The 26,239-nt window shown below is 40.0% G+C and overlaps 1 protein-coding gene and 1 non-coding gene across 7 annotated transcripts in view; one reads left to right on the top strand and one right to left on the bottom strand.

Annotated features, from left to right (window-relative positions):
* The window catches only part of Rif1 (replication timing regulatory factor 1), an 86,855-nt gene that overhangs the window by 19,060 nt on the left and 41,556 nt on the right, over positions 1 to 26,239 (top strand). For all 6 annotated transcript variants that reach the window (XM_045146832.1, XM_045146831.1, XM_045146828.1 and 3 more), the window contains exons 8-12: positions 11,252 to 11,390; positions 18,710 to 18,861; positions 22,969 to 23,086; positions 24,931 to 25,104; positions 25,490 to 25,600. In XM_045146832.1, the coding sequence (XP_045002767.1) occupies positions 11,252 to 11,390; positions 18,710 to 18,861; positions 22,969 to 23,086; positions 24,931 to 25,104; positions 25,490 to 25,600 (694 nt within the window). The remainder of the gene's footprint in view (positions 1 to 11,251; positions 11,391 to 18,709; positions 18,862 to 22,968; positions 23,087 to 24,930; positions 25,105 to 25,489; positions 25,601 to 26,239) is intronic.
* Positions 2,495 to 2,601, bottom strand: LOC123460369. Its single transcript, XR_006636934.1, has one exon. It is a non-coding gene; the product is annotated as a U6 spliceosomal RNA (small nuclear RNA).

Raw genomic sequence — 26,239 nt, 5'->3', positions numbered from 1 at the left:
TGATAATCACAAGTGTTTTACTGTCCACTTAACAAGAAAATTATACAGCACACAGACATACGCATACAATTTTATTGTTTTTTTTTTTTTTTTTTGGTTTTTTGAGGTAGGGTCTCACTCTAGCCCAGGCTGACCTGGAATTCACTATGGAGGCTCAGGGTGGCCTTGAACTCACAGCAATCCTCCTACTTCTGCCTCCCGAGTGCTGGGATTAAAGGCGTGTGCCACCACGCCCGGCTACACGTACAATTTTAGAAAATTAAGTCCCTTATAGTCAAAAGTGGTCACTCTATTCTACATTCTTCATACACACTTCTTGTGGATAGCCACTCGAATCAGTGGTTTTTCTATGCAGCACATTGACTGTATTTGCTGATAAAATTTTAGGGAAGGAGTTACCACTTAACAGACACTGAAAATTAACTACAGGAATGAATTCAATAGTGTATTAAATTTAATAAAGAACTGATTTAACTGTGCTCAGAAGTTATAAGTAACACTTTTTTCCAATGGAAGAATTAAACTCATCAAATTTTTAAAAATTAATGAGAAGCTGCATGTGGTGGCCCATGCCTTTAATCCCAGCACCAGGGGGTATGGTGGCGCATGCCTTGGAGGATCACTGTTGAGTTCAAGGTCAACCTGAGATTACATAGTGAATTCCAGGTCAGCCTTGGCTAAAGACAGACCCTATCTCAAAACACAAATACAGACACACACACAAAAAAAAAAAGAAGAAGAAAGAAAATAATGAGAAAATATGATTATCAACTGAAAGCTATATAGATGCATTCAATGAGATTTTTATTTCAATTATCCACAAAACAATATTATAACATTTTATAAAAATATTAAGTTTTAGGCTACCATTATTCATTTAAAAAGGTGTTTGTGCTGAAGGCTGCATTTGCCAACATTCTTTTTGGTACAGGAAAGCTCCACAGTAAAACAATAAAGATGGAGGCTGCTGGGGAAAAAAACCATCAAATGTACAAAAACTGTTTATTTTCTTGGCAATTACAAAATACATAACAATTTAAATTGAATACACATCAAGTTAGTGTTTTATCCTTACTATACAATGGTTAAAAGGAACTGATCCATTTCATCAAAACCTAATGAATACATCAACTTTTCTTGGCTTTCACAATTAGTACATAAACATAACTTTGTTACCTTTTAAAAAATACTTAGAAAACAATACAATATAGTTCACATGAAGCCCTTTAAAAAAACTCTTATCACAGGTTGTAGACATTGAGACAAATAATGACGTCACTCATCTTAGGAAGCCTCTCTTGGTAGAGGATTCAATACTAAACACGGTACGTAAAAAGAAACAAGTATAATCTTTATTACCAGAACTTTTGCCAACTTGCATGAAGTTCATGTGTCACACTTTAAAAAAGGTTTAAATTTGAACATATATACCATGGTACAGCTATTTTAAATTTAAGGATTAAAGTGATGGTAGTTAAAAATCATATGTTGAGCCGGGTGTGGTGGCGCACGCCGTTAATCCCAGCACTTGGGAGGCAGAGGTAGGAGGATTGCCATGAGTTCAAGGCCACCCTGAGATGACAGAGTTAATTCCAGGTCAGCCTGGACCAGAATGAGACCCTACCTCAAAAAAAAAAAGAACAACAAAAAAAAAAAATCATATGTTGAGAACACAGGAACTTTAGACAATGCTTTAAAGTGTGGCTATAAACACAGCATTTAAACATAAATCCTAGACTTCATTTTGTACTTTGCTAAAATCTTAATACACTAATGCTGCTATTCAAATTCATTTCCGAATTTTAGTCTGGAAAACCAGGGATTTTTTGTATGTTTTACTTGTGAATTTTAAATTGACCAATACTTCCCTCTTCTAAGTTAGTTTCTCAGAATACGGTTACCTCCTCAAATCAACTCCATTCCAAAAGGGAAAAATGACAACCATTAAAATAGAAGGGAAGACTCAAACGGGGTTTTGAAAAGTGGAGTTCTAAGAAGGTTCTGTATAAAAGCTGGGTCAACTGGAATTAGTAAAGACTTCTCTTCACTATTTTGAGGATGTAACATTCATGTAGTGTGTATGTTAACAAAACTTAGTGTGACAGTCATACCTGATAGCTCTTAAAGTCTAAGCAAACCGCCATGCGAGGAGCTTTGCGTGCCAGCAAGGCCATGCTGCCAGTCCATAGCAACACCAAACATTGTATTCCATCCCTCTGCCTGTAAAACTCACATTTTCTTTTCTCGTAATTCTTTTAAATACATTTTCCTTTCTCCTACTCTATATTCAGAAACAAGCTCACAGTGCATTGAAGTCCCTTATCTAGAGATACTTCTATGTGTGGCACCCATCACTAGAAGAACCTATCAGCAATATCTCACAGTACCAAGTCTATTCTTTTTAAATGGACTGCTTAAATGCTGGGTTTTACCTTTTATGCTATCTAAAAATTAAGAGATGCCCTCAGATTAGATAGTATATTTTCAATTACATAAAAATATGGAATGCTTCACAAATTTGCATGTCGTCCTTGCACAGGGGCCATGCTAATCTTCTCTGTATGGTTCCAATTTTAGTATATGTGCTGCTGAAGCGAGCACTTTTTTTTTTAAAAGACAAACTCAATTTGATATAGGTGTAGCTGTCTAGGAACTCAGCAGGTAGCCTAGGCTTACCTGTTGCAAAGCAATCCTGCCTAAGCTTGCCCAGATCTGGGATTATAGGTATGAGCTTAACATGCTTTTTAAATTTTTTTGTTTTGTTTTGTGTTTTGTTTTTTCAAGGTAGGGTCTTTTGCTCAGGATGACCTGGAATTCACTACGTAGTCTCCAGGTGGCCTCAAACTCACAGTGATCCTCTTACCTCTCCCTCCCAAGGGCTGGAATTAAAGGTGTGTGCCACTTGGCTAAAAATATTTTATTTTATTTTTTTATTTATTTGTGTGTGAGAGAGAAAGAAGCAGAGAGAAAAGAGAGAGCACTCCAGGGCCTTCAGCTGCTGACAAGAAAGTCCTGGTGCCCTTGTGCATCTGGTTTATGTAGGTCCTTTGGCTTTGTGCTTTAACTGCTAAACCATCTCTCCGGCCCTTTTTTTTTTTTTAACCTTTCCTTAAGTACTTTAAGTTTATTTATAAACCTCATGTCAGTCTTGTCTGACTTTTTGCATCCTTTGTACACATGGCAGAGTGACAAAAAAGTTGAGTCACTCTGTGAGTTTATTTGGCTACCAGGTTTCACTCTGCCTTTTTGTTTTATCCTGTATCTGTATGTGTCCTAGTCATGACTAGCTTCTTGCACATTTATCCTCTCTCACAGTTTTTCTTACTGTAACCCAGGCTGGGCTTGAACTCACTGTGATTCTTCTGCCTCTTAAGTGCTGGCATTAAAGACATGTGCCGCTGTGCCTGGATCATATTGGCGCTTACCATTGGAGATTTTACTTTTTAAAGTGGCCTCCAGGCATAAGGCAAAGTACAATCTACTTAAATGTGTATTTTGTTTGAATATTGTTATTATTTTTTTTCAAGTGAGGGTCTCTCACTAGCCTGTGTAGTTGTTTGGCCTTGAACTTACAGTGATCTTCCTACCTCTGCCTCCCAAGTGCTGGAATTAAAGGCCTGTGCCAACACTCTTGGCTAAAACTTTTGTTTTGTTTTGTTTTGTTTATGGCAGTAAAATACAATGTGCTTTTTTTTTCCGATCCTCCTCCTACCTCCTCCAATTCCTAATGTTTTGACACTTTATGGAGAAAATGTTTAATTTTAGTTGTGTATATGTTTTTTGGGGAGTGTATAATACATGTACCTCTAGGGCACGCTGGAGGCTAGCGGAAGATATCAGGTGTCCTCCCCTATTGCGCTTCTACCTATTTCCCTGAGATAGTCTCTCACAGACCAGGAAGTCTCAGAAATCTTCATGTCTCTGCCTTCCTCAGTGTGGTGCTTACAGGATTGCACAGTCATGCCTAGTCTTTTATGTGGGTGCTGGAGAATGTGCTTCACCCCCCCCCCCCCAAGTTAGGGTCTCACTCTGGGTCAGGCTGACCTGGAATTAACTATGTAGTCACAGGGTGCCCTTGAACTCATGGTGTTCCTACCTCTGACTCCCTAGTGCTGGGATTAAAGGTGTGCGCCACCGTGCCCAGCTTTGTTTTAATATGCTTATTTATTTGCAAGGATGTGGGGGGGAAGAGAGAGAATGAATGAATAAATGAATGAGAATGGACACACCAGGGCCTCGTGCCACTGCAAATGAACACCAACTGCTTGTGCCACTTGGTGTATCTGGCCTTTGGTGTGGGTACTGGGGAATCAAATCTAGGCTGTCAGGCTTTGCAAGCAAGTGCCTTTAACTGCTGAGTCATCTCTCCAGCCCCTCTGGTTAGTGTTCCTAAGTGCAGGAAGGTGGTTTTGTGTCTTGAGAAAGTATCTGTTAAATACGTTTTCAGGTTTGAAGTTGATGGTAGGCAATAAAGAAGGTCCTTTTGGGGGGTTTTCAAGGTAGGGTCTCGTTCTAGCCCAGGCTAACCTGGAATTTACTATGTAATCTCAGGGTGGCCTTGGACTCACAGTGATCTTCCTACCTCTGCCTCCTGGGTGCTGGGATGCGTTACTATGCCCAGCTAAATACAGAAGGTCCTTTTAATGGAGAAACAAAAATAGAGAAACAGTTGACCAACCTTTTGTGACCAGAGACTCAAATTCTCATAAGGGTTTCTCATAAGGGTGATGATGACCAATATTTCCAAAGTCAGTGTGTGAGGTGACTAGAATGTAAATATTGTAAGTAATATAAAGAGTGAAAAATCACATGTTGTGTAAGTCAGTTTATTTTGGGAGAGTGGATCCTTTTTTGTAAATACATATAATTATTAAAAATATTTTTTATTTATTTGCAAGGAGAGAAAGGGAGGATAGATGGAAAGAGTGGATGGCCATGTCAGGATCTCTTGCCCCTGCAAAATGAATTCCAGATGCACATACCATTTTGTGTCTTTGCTTTGCCTAGTTACTGGAGGATCCAACATGGATTGTCAGACTTAGCAAGCAAATTGCCTTTAACTGTTGAGCTGTCTTTTAACTTCCTATACATAATTATTTTAACCATTTATATAATTCAAATGTGTACTAACTAAACTCAGGGTTGGGTAAACATCACTATAGTTAAAGTGTCAATCTCCAGCAGAAACCACTCCTAAACAACTCATCCCTTATTCTTCCATTCAACTGTGTGTCTGTATGAATTTGCTTACTCTAGATATCCCATTAAGTAGAGTCATTATATTTGCCCTTCAGTGTCTGATTTATTTCAGTAAGCATAATGTTTTTAAGTCCCATGCAGGCCACAACTTTATTCTTACAATTTATTGTACCTTTGTATAAATAACCCATTTTGTTTTCCTGGGTCGACATTGGAGCTGTTTCCACTATTTGGCTATTGTGAATTAATAAGCTTACTAGTTTGCTTACATGTAGGTTTCTGGCATATGCACTTAAGAATAAAATTACTGAGTCATATTGTACTTCTGTGCTTAATTGTCTGAGAAACTGACCTTTCCACAGTAGCAGCACCATTTTATATGCCCATCTTTAATACCTTAGGACTCCAGTTTCAGTGTCCTTGACAATACTATTTATGTTTCTCTGAGATAGTCTTGCTCTATGCTTAGACTGTCTAGGAATTCACTTTGTAGCAGTGGCTGGTCTGGAACTTACTGTAATTGCCCTAGCCTCTCTAGTGCTGTGCTTATAGGCATGAGCCACCATGCCCTTCTCTTGATCTTTTCAAATGAACTTTGGTCAACTGTATCTATCTTTTACATATTATATTTATTTGTCAGGACAGAGAAAGTAATGGAAATGTCAGGGCCTCGTGCCACTGCAGACAAACTCCAAGTGCATGTGCCAGTTTGTGCATCTGGCTTTATGGTGCATCCTGGGGAGAATGAAACTAAGGCAGGCCTTGAAGCTTAGCCAGCAAGAGCCTTTTTACCTGTTAAGCCATCTCCAGCCCCCAATATATATATTTTTAAACTTGTATAGAATTGTCATGACCTTTGCTTCTACTTTTAGTTTTTAGTTTTGTTGTGGTTCTTTTTATGCTTGTTTATGTTTTTTGGAAGAAAATCCCTTTGTGTAGACTGGCTAGCCCAGAACTCTTGTGTGCACCAGGCTGTAGGTGAGTGTGTGGTGATGCTCCTATCAGTGTTCAAATACTGGCATGTGCCTAGCTGTGGTTCTTTATATTTTCTGAGTAGTAATTTCTTGTCAATTTTGTTATTTATAGACATTTTCTTCCATTCTGTAAGTTGTGCTTTTGCTTTTTGTGTGTGTGTGATGTATTTTATTTATTTATTTATTAGAGGGGGGAGAGAATGCATACAACCAGGGGCCTCTAGCCACTGCAGACAAACTCCAGATGCATGTGCCACCATATGCATCTGGCTTACATGGGGCATGAAGAATTGAACCTGGGTCCTTAGGCTTTGGAGGCAAGCGCCTTAACCGCTAAGCCATCCTATCTGTAGCCCTTCTTTTTTTTTTTTTTTTTCTTCCTCCCCTCTGAGATAGGATCTTACTCTGGCCCGGGCTGACTTGGAATTCACTATGTAGTCTCAGGCTGGCCTCAAACTTAAGGCAATCTTCCTACCTCTGTCTCCTCCCGAGTGCTGGGATTAAAGGTGTGTGAGCCACCACACCATCTTTTGCTTTATTTTATTTTATTTTATTTTTTGTGGTTTGAGGTAGGATCTCACCAGACCTAGCGCTTTAAGCTTGAACTTCCCACTGAGCCAGGACTCAGCCTTTTCTGCATAGATTGCTGAATTCAAGTATTTTTTCTGTTGTAAGAACATGAAGTTGTTCTTAAATCCAATGTCAGGAATCTTTTTAATTTTTTTGCGGGGTGGGGGGTGGAGTTGAGGTAGGGTTGCATTCTAGCCCAGGCTGACTGAGAACTTACCCTGTATTATCAGGGTGCCCTCGTAACTCGTGGCAATCTTCCTACCACTTTCTCCCAAGTGCTGGGAATAAAGGCCAGCACCACTTCACCCAACTCAGTTTTTTTTTTCAAAGTTATTTATTGTGTGCCTTGTGCGTATATGCATGTGTGGTACCGTGTGTTCCAGGGGTCTCATACTGCTGAAAACAAATCATTGTCAAGCTTTGTGTGGGTAACTGAAGGCTTGAACCTGGGCTGACAGTCTCTGTACCTTTTAACCACTGAGCCAGCACCCTATTCCTGTTTTCCTTATGGTTTTATTTTTGTTCTTAACATTGGATCTTTAAACCTTCTTGAATTGAATTTGTTTATTTTAGAGGTAGGGTCTCTCTCTTGCCCAAGCTGACTTGGAATTCACTGTGTAGTGTCAGGCTGCCCTCGACGTCACTGTAATCTTCCTACCTCTGTGTCTTAAGTGCTAGGATTAAAGGCATGCGTCCGCACTCCTGGCTTGGAACTAATTTTGAATAATATGTAAGGTAAAAGACCAGCAGCACTCTGCTGTAAGTGTATTCATTTTCTTCAGCACCATTTGATGAAAAGAATGCTTTATTGAAGAGTCCTAACACCCTTTTCTGAGTGTTTATTTTTGGTTTCTACTACTATTCTGTCTGTATACCTGTCTTTATGCAATTACCAAGTTTCTTTACTTCTTTTTTGAGATGCTGGCACTTGAATCCATGGCCTCACATGTGAAACATTATGTCATATATTTTATATACTCTACTACAGAGGTACACCCAAGCTCCATGTTTTAGCTTTGTAAAATAACTTTTTTTTTTATTTGTTTGTTTGTTTTGTTTTGTTTTTTGAGGTAGGGTCTCACTCTAGCCCAGGCTGACCTGGATTTCACTATGTAGTCTCAGGGTGGCCTTGAACTCACGGCGATCCTCCTACTTCTGCCTCCCAAGTGCTGGGATTAAAGGCGTGCGCCACCACACCTGACATAAAAGAACTTTTTTGGGACATGTAGGTCAAATGTGTCTGTGTGTGTGTGTGTGAGAGAGAGAGAGAGAGAGAGGGAGGGGGGAGATGTGCATGTGCATCTGTTGGGTATGTATCTTTGGAGGGCATAGTAGGACAACTGGTTCTCTATTGCTCTTCCATTGTATTTCCTTGTGGAGTATCTCACTGAACCTGGGGGTTGCTATTTTTTGGCAAGTCTGGCTGGCCAGCAAACCCTAGTAATCTTCTGTCCACCTCACTTACTGCTAGGGTTATAGGCAAACCATGTTTCACTATTATCTAGCTGTTTTACTGACTTTTATTTTATTTTATTTTTTGGTTTTTCAAGGTAGGGTCTCACTCTAGATCAGGCTAACCTTGGATTCACTACTGACAATTTTTATAAATGAATATAATGTATTTTGTTCATAATCACCACCTATTACCCGCTTTTCCTTCCTCCTCTCACAGAATCCCTTCTTCTCTACTGGTCCCACTTCTACTTTGGGATGTGTATCCCACTCAGTTTAATTAAGATTGCCTGCATGAGTATGTGGGGGTGTTTGTATTTAACAGGACACATATAACTTATCAGTGGCTATACCACTGAAGAAAATGTCTCCTCCTCCTCCAGCAACCATTAGCTGCCAATAATTCCTCAGGGAGAGATGGGGACCTCACCCCCTCTTCCACAACCCATGATGAAATGTTGATGGACCCAATATTTTGCAGGTAACAACAATCATTGTGAGCTCATGAATGTAATGGCCATATCATGTCTGGAAGACAGTATTCACAGCATACTTTCCCATCTTTTGGGTCTTAAATTCTTCCTACTCTCCTTCTACATTGTTCTCTGAGTCTTGGTGGGGATGATAGAGATGTTTCATTTGGTACTGAGCACTCAATAGTCATTTACTCTTACCACCTTGAGAAATTTTTTTTGAGTCTCCCCAGTTGTCACTGTCAGCATTGCCCAGCTTTTTAGGTGGGTGCTAGGGCTTGAATTTGGATCCCCATGCTTTAATTTCTCTAGTTTTGTACTAAGTTTGGAAATCATTATGTGAATTTCAACTTTTTTGGCTCAGGATTTGCTCTTTTCTGTTACTGAAGTTCTTTACAATTCCATATGGATTTGAGAGTTAACTTTTTAAAAATATATATTATTTATTTATTTGAGAGAGAATGGGCACACCAGAGCCTGTGCATGGCAGCCACTGCAAACACATTCCAGATGCATGCTCCCCCTTGTGCATCTGGTTTATGTGGGACCTGGAGAATCGAACTGGGATCCTTCTTTGCAGGCAAACCTTAACTGTGAAGCCATCTCTCCAGCCAGACTTTTTTGTAACTTAAAGACTTGGAATCTTGAGATTGCATTGAATTTGTTGATTGTTTTCAGTCTGTAGATTGCTTTAAGTAATGTTGCCATTTAAACAACTTTGTTAAGTCCTGTATGTGAGGATGGATGCTTTGTTTCAGCAATGCTTCATAGCTTTTTTAAGTTTTCAGCTGCTGTTAGAGCTAGTCCATTATGTGTCACATGATGATGTTTTGTCAGTGACAGATTTCACATATGCCAGTCCCACAAGATTTGGATTTTTTTTTTTTTTTTTAAGATTTTGGATTGTTTGAGGGAGAGTCTCTAGCCCAAGGTAGCCTCTTACCCCTTACTTCATCCTCCTAAAAGTGCTGGGATTACAAAAGCCTGTGCCAGCATGCCTGGCTCCCAAAAGAATTTTTATTTTATTTATTTATTTATTTTTGTGAGCATAGAGAAACAGAATGGGTGAACCAGGACTTCTAGCCACTGCAAATGAACTGCAGACTGTGCACCACGTGGCACATCATCTGGCTTTGGGTACTGGGAAATAGAACTTGGTTGTTTGAGTTTGCACATAAGCATCTTAACTGCTGAGCCATTTCTCCAGTGCCACCCCCCCCCCCCAAGATTTTAATGGAGCTATGGAGCTGAAACTCCTTATTGCCTAGTTGCATTATAGATGACTTTTTTTCTCTCTCAGTGCTGGTGACCAACACTGTAATTAAGCACTGTCTTGCTAAGCTCATCTCATTCCTTTTTTTTTTTTTTTTTTTTGCATGTGTACATATGTGGGGTGTGCATGTGTGCATGTATGTGTGCTTGTATTATGGGTGCATGTGTGTATGCACGCAGATGTGCATGGGTCTGAAGGCCAGAGGTTAACATTCTGATTCATGTAGTCTCTAGGTTTAAACTTGCTGTCTAGCTGAGGGATGGTCTTGGACTTTTTTCTTTTTTTCAAAGTAGGATCTCACTGTAGCCTAGGCCTTCCTGGAACTGACTTTGTAGTCCTAGGCTGTTCTCGAACTTGCATCGATCTTCCTACCTCTGCTTCCTGAGTGCTGGGATCAAAGTTGTGTGCCTTCACACCTAGCTGGTCTTGGTCCTACCTCCACCTCCCAAGTGTTGGGATTGCAGGCAGGTATCAGCATTTCTGCTGCCTTATATGGTGCTGAGGATCATACACAGGGCTTCATGCATATCAGGCAAACACTTTAGTAAGTGAGTTACATCCTCACTCCTTAATTATTCTAGTTTTTTAAAAATTACTTTGGAGACAGAGTCTCATTGATCCTGAACTGTGGGGATTTTCCCGTCTCTGTCTCTGGGGCCCTGGGATAACACTCGCATACCACCACTTCCCGCTTTTACATGGATGCTGGGCAATCTGAGCTCAGGTCCTCAAAGCAAGCATTTACACAGCCATCTTCTAACCTCCCTTCCTACGTTTGTTATTTTCATTGGTGCTGGTGATCAAATTTAGCCCTTATACAGCAAGATCGGAGGTGGAGATAGATGTCCCTGAAGCTGAAGAGCCAGCTAGTCTGGTGGCACAGTAGTGAAGAACAAGAGAGAGCCTGCCTCAGAGAAGGTGGGGCCCAAGACCAACACTCTGGATTTCTTCTGACCTCTGTGCACCATGACATGCACAATCACATATACTAAAAAGTTATATATGGTTGGTTGGATGTGGTGGCACATCCCTGTAATTCCAGCATTCATTCATGAAAATTATGTTATGTTTTGTGGCAATAAATTTTGAATGAATATATAGGTCGGTATTTTCTCAAATTCAAGACAAGACTATCTTTTATAATGTGTAACAAGGCTTTTTGTTGTTTGTTTTTAGGTAATGTGATTTATCAGTGATGAGTTGCAAGTCCTATCAAGTAAATAGACAAATACATGAAAATAGTGGCTATGTAATGTTTCATGGAGACAAATAATTTGTTGTTTTGTTTTTTTTTGTTCCCCTTTTTTTAGACCTTGCACCGCAGTGGCAGCTTCATCAATTCTTTATTACAGCTGGAAGAACTGGGATTTCGTAGTGGAGTTCCTATGATTAAAAAAATAGCTTTCATTGCTTGGAAGAGCTTAATAGATAATTTTGCTTTAAATCCAGGTATATAAATAGTTGTAATTTTTCTTTTGTTCTGAAGGTTTCTTTTTGGTTTTTACTGTTTTTTTCTCCCATTTTTCTTGCTTTTGTTTTTCTTTTTTATATCTTTTAAAAAATTGTTTGTTTATTTGAGAGGGGGGTCCAGATATAGAGTATGAATGGGTGTGCCAGGGCTTTAAGCCACTGCAAACGAATTCCAGAAGTATGCACCACCTTGTACATCTGGCTTTTTAATAAAAAGTTTTTAAATTTTTATTAACATTTTCCATGATTATAAAAAAAATATCCCATGGTAATTCCCTCCCTCCCCACCCCCACACTTTCCCCTTTGAAATTCCATTCTCCATCATATTACCTCCCCATTACAATCATTGTACTTACATATATACAATATCAACCTATTAAGTATCCTCCTCCCTTCCTTTCTCTTCCCTTTATGTCTCCTTTTTAACTTACTGGCCTTTGCTACCAAGTATTTTCCTTCTCACACAGAAGCCCAATCATCTGTAGCTAGGATCCACATATGAGAAAGAACAGTGCATCTGGCTTTTGTGGATGTTCAGGAATCAAGCAAGGGTCCTTGGGTGTTGCAGGCAAGCTGTTTAACTGCTAAGCCATCTCTCCAACCATTTTCTTTTTTCAGGACTCTTGCAGTTTGTTTTTCTGAAGTAGTGTCTCACTATGTAGCTGAGGGTATCATTGAACTCACTGTAGACCAGGCTAGCCAGGTTTTTAGGATTCTTGTGTTTGGTGTTGGAAATTGAGCCTATATCCTCATGCCTACTGGACAAGTGGTCTATCACTGCTTGTTTCTCCACCCCTCCAATTTCATAGTTTTCCTGTGAATTCATTTTACTTTTTTAAAATTTTTTTAAAATTTTTATTAGCATTTTCCATGATTATAAAATATATCCCATGGTAATTCCCTCCCTCCCCACCCCCACACTTTCCCATTTGAAATTCCATTCTCCATCATATTACCTCCCCATGAATTCATTTTACTTTTGAGCAAAGGTTAAATAATGATACTTTCCTGATGTTTTTGGACTTTATTGAAACTTTCCTATCATTTACTCCATTTTAAGGTAATAAGAATAATTGCAGTGAAAATAGAATTCTAAGATATTTCTAGAAGTTGCTGATACAACTTCAGAATTTGAGCAAAGTGAAAAATACAGTCTGACTGTCTAGTACTGAATATTTTATAATGCATCTCTAAAATCATTGATAGCTCAGATATGACTATTTTAGGAAAGTTAATTTAGAAAAATTAGTATATGTTAATGTATCGTGTGTGTGTGTGTGTGTGTGTCTGCCTGTGCACGCACACGCGCAGACACACACACACACACACACACACACACACACACACCCCTACAAACATTATAGCATTTGTAGATTTTGTAGATGTCAGAGGACACCTAGGTTGGGGGGAGGTTTGTACTCTCCTTTTGAGACAGGATCTCTCATTTTACAATTACTTGTGCCCCAGTCTAGAGTCTGCAAGTTTCCAGATTCTGACTCCACCTCCCATTGACATAGGTATGCTTAGATCACACATACATCTGGCTTCACATGGTTTTCTTTTTAAAGAAACCTTTTTATTGCCAAGCATGGTGACATACACCTTAAAAAAAATTTTTTTTCAATGTAGGGTCTCACTCTGCTCCAGGCTGACCTGGAATTAACTATGTATTCTCAGGGTGGCCTTGAACTCAAGGCAATCCTCTACCTCTGCCTCTCAAATGCTAAGGTTAAAGGCCTGTGTCACCATGCCCGGCTTAAAATTTTTTTTTTTCATTTTTAAATTTTTATTAACATTTTCCATGATTATAAAAAAAAATATCCCATGGTAATTCCCTCCCACCCCACCCCCACACTTTCCCCTTTGAAATTCCATTCTCCATCATATTACCTCCCCATTACAATCATTGTACTTACATATATACAATATCAACCTATTCAGTATCCTCCTCCCTAAAATTTTTTTTAATTGACAAGTTCCATATAGACAATAAACCGTGATAATTCCCTCCCCCCTCACTTTTCCCTTAGCAACTCCTCTCAATCATATTATCCTCTCCTTTCAGTTAGTCTCTTTATTTTGATGTCATCATCCTTTCATCTTATGAGGGTCATGTGTAGGGAGTGCCAGGCAATGTGAGGTCATCGGTATCCAGGCTATTTTGTGTCTGGGAAGCTGCATTGTAAAGAGTCCTTCACTTCTTTGGGCTCTTACATTCTTTCCACCATCTCTTCCACAATGGACCCTGAGCGTTGGAAGGTGTGATACAGATGTTTCATTGCTGAGCACTCCTGTCACTTCCTCTCAGCACTGTGGTGCTTTCTAAGTCATCCCAAGTTCACTGCTATCTGAATAAAGAAGCTCTTTAACCAAAAGTGAGAGCAGTATTAATATATGGGTATGAATATAAAGAGAAGGCCTTAGTGGGAAGTTTGGTGAGCATAATATATACATTTTGTCAGACACCAGCAGGTACTATACCCCTAGGGCTCATGACTACCCTGTCACAGTTTTTCAGTACCAGGCATATATTTCCTCCCATGGAGTGGGCCTCCATTCCAGTTGAGAGTGGTTGGTTTCTCCCGTAACAAACATGACACTATTGTTCCCATTGGAGGTGCATGCCACAAAGCTTTTTCCAGCTTCAGAGAGCTGGTCTATAGGGAAGAGGTTTTCAGCTCAGCTCCAGCAGGATTTCTTAGTGACTTTGCAGCCCAAGCATGTGGAAACTTTCTGTAATACAATCTTACCATCTACTACCGGTGAGAAAGAGCCTTGATAATGGCACATAATGTTTTGGGGACATCAGGGACCTCCTTGGCCAACAACTCACTGGAAGGTATCCCTTCCCTGGCACTGACATTTTTCTAGTAATGCTCTGGCTTCTGGGTACACCGTTATCCAAACAAGTAGGTTTTCATATGACTTACTCATCCCCACTTAGATTTTGACTCTTCCTTTACTCAATCTCTTCTGACCTCACTTAAGACTGTTCCACCCCCAATAATGTGTTCATCTACTTAGATATATAGTGCCATACCTTTAAATTCTTCCCTCCCTTTTATCCCCTGTCTAGCAGCTTACTGGCCTCTGCTACTGAGTTTTATTCCAGCTTACATACAAGTCTAAACATTTGTAGCTAGGATCCACATATGAGAGAAAACATGTGTACTTGGCTTTCTGGGCCTGAGTTATCTCACTAAGTATAATCCTTTCCAGAGTCATTCATTTCCCTGAAATTTTCATAATTTTGTTTTTCTTTATTGCTCCACTGTATAAATGTACCACATTTTCATTATCCACTCATCAATTAAGGGACATCTAGGCTAGTTCCATTTCCTGGCTATTGTGAATAGAGCAGCAATAAACATGGGTGTGCAAGTGATGAGTCCTTAGGATATATGCTTAGGAGTAGTATAGCTGGGTCATATGGTCAATCTGTTTTTAGCTGTTTCAGGAATCACCACACTGAATTTTCACAATGGCTGTACCAGATTACATTCCCACCAACAGTGTAGAAGGGCCCCTCTTTTCCTGCATCTTTGCCAGCGTTTACTGTCTTTTGATTTCTTGATAATAGACATTATGACAGGAGTGACTATATGGAGACTGTGCTACTGTAAGAATATCATTGTGAAGGAAGGTGGGAATAGAATAAGAGTTTACAAAAGGAATTATCCTGTACTGGAGAAGTTAGATTCCCAGTGTGTGGGGTTATGTTTATGTGTGTGGTGTTGGATTGAACCCCAGTGTTTCGTGAATAGTGGGCAAGCACTCTACCACTGATCACATCCCAAGCTATAAGTCTTGATCTTTTTTAAAAAATTTATTTATTTTGAGAGAACGGGTACACCAGGTCTTCCAGCCACTACAAACGAACTTCAGACATGTGCCACCTTTAGCTTTGCAGACAAGTGCCTTAACCACTAAGCCATCTCTCCAGCCCTGTCTTGATTTTCTTTTTTTTTTTAAATTTTTATTAACATTTTCCATGATTATAAAATATATCCCATGGTAATTCCCTCCCTCCCCACCCCCACACTTTCCCGTTTGAAATTCCATTCTCAATCATATTACCTCCCCATTACAATCATTGTAATTACATATATACAATACTGTCTTGATTTTCTTAATGGATGTGTTAATTGAATAGCTGAATGTAGCTCTAAGAAGTATTGCTGGAAGCTATTCCATCAAATGCATGTTTTTTCTGATAAAAATTTTTCTTAAGTCTTTGTAACAAGATAACTGAATAAGCTTGCTTGCTTACCTGCCTCCCTCCCTCCCCTTCCTTTTTATTTGCAAGAGGAGAGAGAATGAGAAGAGTATATATACCAGAGCCACTTGCCACTACTAACAAATTCTAGATGCATGTACCACTTTGTGCATCTGGCTTTATGTGTGTACTGAGGAATTAACCTCATGGCATTAGGCTTTGCAAGCAAGTGCTTATAACTACTGAACCATCTCTCCACTTCCAAAATGTCTTATTTTCTCTACCCCATTCCTACTCATGGTATACATCTGGTTTTACAGATACTGCTTAAAAAACTTGATTTTGTTTGTAATGTGGGTTTTTGTTTTTGTGATTTCTGAGGTGGGGGTCTTTCTCTAGTTCAGGCTGATCTGGAATTAGTCTCAGGCTGGCCTGAAACTCCTACCCCCGCCTCCCCAGTGGTGGGATTAAAGATGTGGGCTGATTAAAGATATGCACTACCATGCCCTGCTTGGTACATTGTTTGAGGTAGGGTCCCGCTCTAGCCCAGGCTAACCTGGAATTCACTGTGTAGTCTCATGGTGGCCTCATTCACAGTGATCCTTCTCAGTTTGCCTCTGGAATGCTAGGATTAAAGGTGTGCGCCACCATGTCCAGATTTTGTATGATGTTTTTAATTTATTTATTTTTTGGTTTTTGTTTTCTTAATTTTTTGAGGTAGGGTCTCACTCTAGCCCAGGCTGACCTGGAATTCACTATGGAGTCTCAGGGTGGCCTCGAACTCATGGCAGTCGTCCTACCTCTGCCTCGATGTATGATGTTTTTAAACTATCACTGTTCAGTAGGATAGTAAACCTGAATCTAAATGAATCTATTTATATTTAGGTTCCTAAATTGTAATCAGTGGCTCTAACCAGTAATGCTGGTTTTCTTTTTTTAAGTTACCAGTTGGTATTTTAAAAATAACTTTTTGGCCTTAGTGTTCAAATGTCCCTCCATTAAAAAAATTATCTTCATTTGAGAGAGGTATATGCATTTACATGTACATATACATAATACATAATATACATCTACATATACATAATAATAATATATATATGGAGAGAGAGACAGATAGACACACACACATAGACAGAGTACACCACTGTAAACTGCACATGTATGTGCTACCTTGTAGGTCTGATTTTACATTGGGTACCGGAGAGTCAAACCTAGGTCCTTAGGCTTTGCAGGCGAGCACCTTAACAACTGAGCCCTCTCTCTCTCTCTCTCTCTCTCTCTCTCTCTCTTTTTTTTTTTTTTTGAGAAGGGACTCATGTAGGTCACTGTGGTGGTCATCTTTTGGCATTTTAAGGAGGAAGGCTTTATTTTAATTTTAGGTTGCAGTCCATGGCAGGGAAGGCATGGTCACAGGAGCTTGAAGCAGCTGGTTACATTTGAATCTGTAGTCTCCCTAATACTGGCTTTAAAAGTGTGAGCTACCACGCCTGGTTGAGTCAGAGTCTCACTGTCACTTTGGCTTACTTAGAACTCTGTAGTCCAGGCTGGCTTCAAATTTCCACCTCAGCCTCCACAGTGCTGGGTTCTGGGATAAAGGTATGACTCACCATGCCTGGTTTTATTTCTTTTTTAAAATATTATTATTTTTAATTTTGAGGGTGGAGGAAGGGAGGCAGGGAGACAGACAAAGAATGGGCAGGTAAGTGTCTCCGTCCACTGCAAAGGAACTCCAGATGCATGCGCCACCTTGTGTATCTGGGTTATGTAGGTCTTGGAGAATCAAACCTGGGTCTTTAGGCTTCACAGGCAAGAGCCTTAATTGCTAAGCCATCTCCTCAACCCCTTACCTATCTGTCTATTTATTTATTTATTTAAATTTTTTGTTGGTTTTCAAACTGTTCCATGTAAATCATGCTACAGCTCACTATGTAGCACAGACTGGCCTTCAACTTCTAATGTTTCTGCTTCAGCCTCCTTGAGAGCTATGATTATGGGCATGAATTACCATTCCTGTCACAAATTTTTTAACTTTCTCCTTCCCTTTGCAAGGAGAAAGAGAAAGTGAGAGAATGGTTGTGCCAGGGCCTCTAGCAAACAAACTCTAGAAGAATACACCACATTGTGCATCTGATAATTACATGGGTACTGGGAAATTGATCCCAGGCCATCAGGCTTTGTAAGAACCTTAAGTACTGAGTCATCACCAATTGTCAGAATACTCCAGCCCCTACAACAGCCTTTTGAGTCCACTAGAAATCAGTAGCATCCATCCCTATAGTGACAACCAGAAATACTATAGACATTGTCACATTTTACCTGGTGGGAAAATCATTTTGGTCCAGCTGTACTGGAGTATGTCATAGTGAAAAACTTTTTAAAATTTCCTTTTGCATGTGTGTGTGTAGGGGGTTAATGTATTGGCCAGTTGTGTGTGTGTGTGTGTGTGTGTGTGTGTGTGTGACAGAGAGAGAGAGAGAGAGAGAGAGACTGAGTGTGTCAGTCAGAGGGCAACTTAAAGGTGCCTGTGTTCCATCTTGGTTGGATCCTAGTGATAAAGGGTCTCTTGCTATGGCTAATTAACTGCCAGAATATGAATGAGTGTCATACAAGCTTGCCAGGGGCTTTAGATTTTCCTGTCTCTTTACCTCCCATTGTAGGCTCCTTTGGATCACAGATGCACCCACTTTTGCATCCAGCTTTATGTTGGTGTTAGGGAACTGAACCCCAGGGCAACAGGCTTTGCAAGCATGCTCTTACTGAGCCATTTTACAGCCTAAGAGAAGGTTTTTTCTTTAATATAACATTATATTAGTTTTTAACTCATTTGAGAGAGAGAATATTGGTGGGCACTCCAGGGCCTTCAGCCTGTGCAAACTAACTCCAGATACATGCACAACCTTGTGCATATGGTTTACGTGAGTCCTGAGGAACTAAAACTGGATCCTTAGTTTTCACAAGCAGGTACCTTAACTACTGAGTGATCTCTATAACCCTGGAGAAGTATTTGGCTTAGGTTTCCTCTTTGTTCTCTTGCTGCCATAATCGTTGACCTGTGTGTTTGTTTTTTGTTTTTTTTTTAAGATATACTATGTAGCGCAAAAAGACTCAAGTTATTAATGCAGCCCTTGAGCTCCATCCATGTGAGAACGGAAACTCTAGCACTAACAAAATTAGAAGTCTGGTGGTACTTACTGATGAGACTTGGACCTCAACTCCCCAGTAATTTTGAACAGGTAACATAAGTACTAACTATAGCTTTAAAAATTATTAATGTGTTCGTAAGTTCTTACCAGTGTTCTCGTGTCATTTTTGCTTTTTGTCAGTAGACCAGAGTATAAATGGTACTTTGCCAGCTCAAGAGTTTTTCTACTCTTATAAAATATTCTCCAGTGAGCCGGGCATTGGTGGCACACACCTTTGTTCATTTTTTATTTATTTATTTGAGAGCAACAGACACAGGGAGAAAGACAGATAGAGGGAGAGAGATAGAATGGGCGCGCCAGGGCTTCCAGCCTCTGCAAACGAACTCCAGACGCGTGCGCCCCCTTGTGCATCTGGCTAACGTGGGACCTGGGGAACCGAGCCTCGAACCGGGGTCCTTAGGCTTCACAGGCAAGCGCTTAACCGCTAAGCCATCTCTCCAGCCCAGTGGCACACACCTTTAATCCCAGCACTTGGGAAGCAGAGGTAGGAGGATTGCCGTGAGTTCGAGGCCACCCTGAGACTACGTAGTTAATTCCAGGTCAGCTTGGGCCAGAGTGAGACCCTACCTTGAAAAATCAAAAATATATATATATGTTTGTACACGTTTGCTTGTGCATAGTGGAAAGGACAACCCTAGTGTTAGAGAGCATGTACCTGTGGCCAAGGTCTCCTGGCACTTTAAACAAACTTCATACTTTGTGCATCTGCCTTTACCTGAGCCATCAGGGTTTGCAAGCAAGCAACTTTTAACTCCTGAGTTAAAGCCCCTCTATTCTTTAAAAACATGTTATTGGCACATGTGTGTTTTGGGGGGGCTTAGCAGTGTGCCAGGTCTCTTGCTATTGCAAATGAATGCCATTTGCTTGTACCATTTTTTGTATCTGGCTTATGTGGGTAACTTGGGAATTAAACCCTAGCTGGTAGGCTTTACCTCTTAAGTGTTATTACCTGCTGAGCCATTTTTCCAGCCCCATCCCCACTTTCAGGCAGGGTCCCTGAAATTAACTGGATTTGAAACTCATTGATTAGGCTAAATTAACTAGCCATTAAGTCTTAAGGATTCACCTGTCTTCATCATCCCAGGGTTGGGATTGCAAACATATGCCACCAATGCTTGGACTGTATGGATACTGGGGATTTAATCCAGGTCCTCATGCTTGCGGTTCAGTTGCTTATTTGATTAATTACCACTCCAGTCCTCTTTTTTTTTTTTTTTTTTCCTTCGAGGTAGGGTCTCACTCTAGCCCAGACTGACCTGGAATTCACTATGTATTCTCAGGGTGGCCTTGAACTCATGGCGATCCTTTTACCTCTGCCTCTTCTGCTTGCTGGGTAGGGCGTGCACACCACACCTGGCTTAGTCTCCTCTTTTTGAGGCAAGGTCTCTTATATCCCTGGCTGGCCCCTAACTCACTGTGTAGATGAGTATGACTTTGAACTTGATTCTTCTGGTTCCATCTCCTGAGATGTAGAATTATAGACATGTATTGTACTCATTTTATATGGTTCTGGGAATCAAGCCCAGGGCTTCTTGCATGCCAGGCAAACACTCTACCAACTGAGCTACCTCCCCACCCCACCTTTTGTGGTACTATGGATAGTACTTTGCATGTGCTTGGTAGGTATGTTCCCATTGAGCCCTCATTTTTAGTTGTTGTTTTTAAGCTTATCCTATTTATTTATTTAATTAGTTGCAAGCATAGAAAGAGAGAGAATGGGTATGCCAGGGCCTCTAACCTCTGTAAACAACCTCCAGATGCATGCACCACCTCATGCATCTAGCTTTATGTGGGTACTGGACAATTGAGCCTGGGTTGTGGCTTATCTGTGGAGTCATCTGTTACCCTCGTTCTTAGTTTCTGACAGAAGCCTTTTAAGGTTTATATAATATGTAATTGAAAATGGGCATTGTTTCATAATAGTCATGGTAAGAATTTTTTCTGCCATTATGAGATAAATAATCTGTTATCTAGAAGAACTCAGTGACTAGCAGATACTGAAAATGGAATAATCTTAAAAATGAACTAAGTTGTCTTACTTAGTAATTTCTGGTGTGCTTTTCACAGAAATTAACGGCTAGGGAAACATAGATTAATGGCAATAGTGTGCTGTTCCTGCTTCTGGGTTCTATTCCCAAAAGAAAAAGCTTGAAAACAGCTTAGGATGCAGCTTAGTTGGTAGAGTTCTTCCCTAGCATAAACAAAACCCTGGGTTCCTTCCCTGTATATAAGTAGGCATGGTGGCCCACATACATAATCCTGCTTGTAATTACAGTACTATGGAGGTGGAAGAAGGAAGATCAGAAGTTCAAGGTCATCCTTAGCTATGTAGTTTGAGGTTAGCCTGGGCTATATACCCATTTTATTTTGCCCATGTTACTTATTTTTCTCTCTGGGATTTAGAACTGAAAATGTAGATAATACTCAGGGCAAAACCAGCTAGGGCTACACAGATGGCTCAGCAGTTAAGGTGCTTGCCTGCAAAGCCTAATGACCCAGGTTTAATTCCCCAGTACCCACATTAAGCCAGATGCACAAGGTGCCACATGTCCCTGGAGTTGAATTGCAGTGGCTGGAGGCCCTGTTGTGCCCATTTTTCTTCTTTTCTCTCTGTTTCCCCTGTTAGCCTGGGTTAGAATGAGAGCCTACCTTGAAAAGAAAAGGGAAAAAAAAAATATTTACTTAATCTCAGCTTGGGGGCTGGGAAGATGGTGCAGCAGTTAGAACCATTTGCTTGCAAAGCTTGGCAACCTGGGTTTAGTTCCCAAGCCACCCATTTAATTTGTACATAGAAGTGTCACACACACCTGGTGCTTGTTTGCATTGACAAGAGTCCCTGGCACATACACACGTAATAAAATTTAAAAAAATACTACTTGTAGCCAAGCATGGTGGCTCATGTCTTTAATGAGACCCTACCTCGAAAAAATAAAATAAAATAAATTGCTTTTACCTTATACATGGAAATGGCCAATAAAATTAAATACAGCTTATCTGTTCTGAAATATTTAGGACTAGAGGTGTTTTGTATTTCGGATTGTTTTCATATATTTGGATATTTGAATATATGTTATATAGGAATAGGACCTTACTTTAAACACAAAATCCTTTGTATCATATTATGCTATCTTCCTGTACTCTGAAGGTAGTTTTTACAGTGTTCCTATTGGACTTATATTTTGAATGGCATTTTTTTTATGAGACTGGTAACTTAAATAATTCTCTATTTGTGATGTCAGACATTCATAAAATTTTTTGCTTTTGGGGTTTTTTAGACTTGTGCATTTGGGATGTCTTCCTTTATCTAAATGAATTAAGATAGCACTGGGCATGGTGGTACACGCCTTTAATCCCAGCACTCAGGAGGCAGAGGTAGGAGGATTGCTGAGAGATTTAGGCCACCCTGAGACTACATAATGAATTTCAGGTCAGCTTGGGCCAGAGTGAGATCCTACGTTGAAAAGCCAAGAAAGAAAGAAAAAAAAGAATTAAGATAGCTTTTTTTTTTTTTTTTGCTGTTGTTTTTATTTTTTCAAGGGAGGGTTACACTCTAGTCCAGGGTAGCCTCAAACTCATGGCGATCCTCCTACCTCTACCTCCCACGTGTTGGGATTAAAGGCATGCACTACCACCGTGCTCCAGAAAGCTTATTTATTTATGAGACAGATAGGAAGAAAGAAGCAGAGAGAGGGAGAGAATTTAGGGGCTGAGGAAATAGCTCCATGGTTAAAGGTATTTGCTTGTAAAGCTTGCTCACCCAGGTTCAATTCCCCAGCCACCCACATAGAGCCAGACAGGCAGGGGACACTGGCATGAACCCCCCCCCCCCCACACACACACACACTTGTAAGTGAATAAATTTTTTAACATTTTATTTTTATTTATTCAAGAGAGTGGTGGGGTAGAGAATGGGTGCTCAGGGCTTCCAGCTGCCGCAAACTCTAGACGTATGCACCACTTTGTGCATTGTGCATCTGGCTTACATGGCATGAGTCCTGGGGAACCAAACCTGGGTCCTTTGGCTTTGCAGGCAAACACCTCAATCGCTAAGCCATGTCTCAACCTCTCCCCCCCTTTTTAAATGAAAATGTGTCAGTTATACAGATTTTTGATACTTTGCTTTCTTGACCCTCATAGGTTTGTGTGCCTCTGATTCAGAACACCATAAGCCTTGATTCTAGTGCTTTACCTCAAGGCAGTTCATCCCGTGTGTGTGCTTCTCCAGGCTTAAGTCCCATGAATTCTGTACACAAAGGTAAGAGGTTTCTTTCCAACAAATTCTTTTCTTTGCTTTTGTTGTTTGAAGCAGTCTCATAGCTTAGGCTGGGTTGAGTTCTTGGTTGTTGTGCTTCTATGGAGTGTTGGAATTGCATGTCATTCTTGGCTATTTATTGTCATTATCTTGGTTACTTATTAATATTTTAATTGCATTATAGTGGTTGGGAAAAATGAATGTGGCCTTTTCTTTTCTTTTTTGAGACAGGGCCTATGAGCCCAGGCCATGATAATCTGTCTTGCTTCATTCAGCGTCTTGACAGCTAGTGCAAGTGTGGACCACCATGGTCTGCTTCCTACTATGTTACACCAAATGCTTTATCAACTGACAGCTCCAACTGGCTGATATTAAGTAGTGTAAAATTCTGTGCTCATTATCAAACCAGACTCTTAAATCATTTATTTAAAAAATGGATCTTAACATAAGTAAGATGTAACTTAGTAAATATACAATTGGGAAATAGGTTTTTTTGCTGTTAATTAATGTGAGCCTTTAGGCCTAAATTAATTTTATTTAAAATATTTTTTAAATTGTTTTGTATTTTATTTTTTTTTATTTGAAAGTGACAGACAGAGAAAGAGGCAAAGAGAGAGAGAGAATAGGCTTGCCAGGGCATCCAGCCACTGCAAACGAACTCCAGACGCATGTGCCCCCTTGTGCATCTGGCTAACGTGGGTCCTGGGTAATGGAGTCTCAAACCGGGGTCCTTAGGCTTCAGAGGCAAGCACTTAACCGCTAAGCCATCTCTCCAGCCCTATTTAATATTTTTATTTACTTTTTTTATTTATGAGAGGGAGAGAATTGGTGCACCAGGGCTTCTGGCCACTGCAAATGAATTCCATATGCATGTACCACCATTTGCATCTGGCTTATGTGTGTTCTGGGGACTCAAACCTAGGTCCTTAGGCTACATAGGCAAGTGCCTTAACTGCTAAGCCATTTCTCCAGCCCTATTCCTGAATTTATTTATTTTTTTTGAGATAGGGTCTCTAGCCCAGGCTGACCCGGAATTCATTCTGTATTCTCAGGGTGTCCTCGAACTCGTGGCGATCGTCCTACCTCTGCCTCCCAAGTGCTGGGATTAAAGGCGTGTGCCACCATGCCCGCCCACTGAATTTTTTTTTTAATATTTTTATTTATTTGAGAGAGTGACTATGGCTGTGTTAGGTCCTATTTAAACTCCAGATGCATGTGCCACTTTGTGTGGCTTTATTTGGATATGGAGAATCAAACTGGGGCCAACTGATTTTTACAAGCAAATAATTAGTATTCAAATTACAGAAAAACCTTCATGTCAATAATTTCAAGGTTTGGAGTAATGATTGAGAAGCACATACTGTGTTTTGTCAAAAAAAAATATTTTACTTATTTGAGAGAAAGAGGCATGTTATAAGTGGGCCAGCTCCTCTAGTCACTATAAACAAATAAATTCCAGACATGTGTACCACCTTGTGTATCTAGCTTTTGTGGGGTGTAGAACCTGTGTCCTTAAGGCTTTTAGCAGGCAAACTCCTTAACCTGTTAGCCAACTCTCTAGCCTTTTTTGTTGTTGTTTGTTTGAGGTTGATTTTCACTTTAGCCCTGGAATTCACTGTGTATTCTCAGGGTTGCCTTGAACTCACTGTGATCTTCCTACCTCTGCCTCCAGAGTTCTGGGATTAAAGGAATATACATACCACCATGTCCTGCTTTCTGTTCAGAACTTAAACTCTTTTTCTAAGACTAGTCTACCATGCCTGACCATTGTGTTTGTTTTTGAAGGTACAATGTGTTGATAATGAAATACAAGCTTGTATAACTTGATCTTTCTCTTTTTTTAAAAGGTGCTTCGCCATATGGAGTTGGTGTAACTCCACGCATGAACCTGAGTTCAACTCCAGGTGGAATGGCTACAGTCCCATCCATTCAGCTTTTGGGACTCGAAATGCTGCTTCACTTTTTTTTGGGTCCAGAAGTCTTCAGTTTTGCTAAACAACACAAACTTATATTGAGTTTAGGTATCTGTTTTTTGTTTTCTTTAGGTATCTGTTTCTAAAATAATTTTATGTATTTAAAATGAGAACTCGGCCGGGCGTGGTGGCGTACGCCTTTAATCCCAGCACTTGGGAGGCAGAGGTAGGAGGATCGCCCTGAGTTCGAGGCCACCCTGAGACTACATAGTTAATTCCAGGTCAGCCTGGGCCAGAGTGAGACCCTACCTCGATAAAAATATATATATCTTTAAAAAAAAAATGAGAACTTTACTTTTTTGGTTAGGAGGTCGTTTCCCCTCAGCCCAATAGTATGTGAAATATGTGTTTTAATTGATGTCGTAAAATCTTTATATTGAGAAGTTCATAAATCCCTGTTCCGCTTAATAATCTTTTATTTTCCCCCTTTCAGAGCCACTTGAACATGCATTAATCAGCAGCCCTTCTTTTTTCTCTAAACATGCACATACACTTATCACGGCTGTTCATGATAGCTTTGTTGCAGTTGGAAAAGATGCTTCAGGTAAATATTTAAAAGAAACTTAATTAAAAGTGTGTATGAAAAGAAGATAAAGTAGCAGATACCTGTATGGTGCCACTCATTGCCTAGTGTCTGTGTGTGTGTGTGTGTGTGTGTGTGTGTGTGTGTGTGTGTGTGTGTGTGGTGTCATCATCATCATCATCATCATTATTATTATTACTGATTTTTCGAGGTAGGGTCTCACTCTATCCCAGGCTGACTTGGAATTCACTCTGTAGTCTCAGTCTGGCCTCGAACTCATGGCGATCCTCCTACCTCTCTTCTCAAGTGTTGGAACTAAAGGTGTGCTTAACACTCCCGGCAAAAACTATTTTTGAGACAGGTTTTTACTCTAGCTCAGACTGACTTGGAACTCACTATGTAGTCGAGGCTGGCCTTGAACTCCCAGCCATTCTTCTACTGTAGTTCTTTTTTTTATTATTATTTTTTCTCAATTCTTCTACTGTAGTTCTTGGGTATTGGGATTATAGCTGTGAAATACTACTCACAGCTAGTATTTTTATTTTTTATAATTTCATATGTGTATATAATATATTGATTATAATAGCTCCATTACCCTCTCTTCTATTAACCCACTTCTTACTTTAATATCTTTTTTTATTTTTTAACTTATTTATTTTT

The sequence above is a fragment of the Jaculus jaculus genome, chromosome 4 (genome assembly GCF_020740685.1).
Source record: "Jaculus jaculus isolate mJacJac1 chromosome 4, mJacJac1.mat.Y.cur, whole genome shotgun sequence".
NCBI classification, from domain to species: Eukaryota; Metazoa; Chordata; class Mammalia; order Rodentia; family Dipodidae; genus Jaculus; species Jaculus jaculus.
This window is presented reverse-complemented; position numbering and strand designations above follow the sequence as displayed.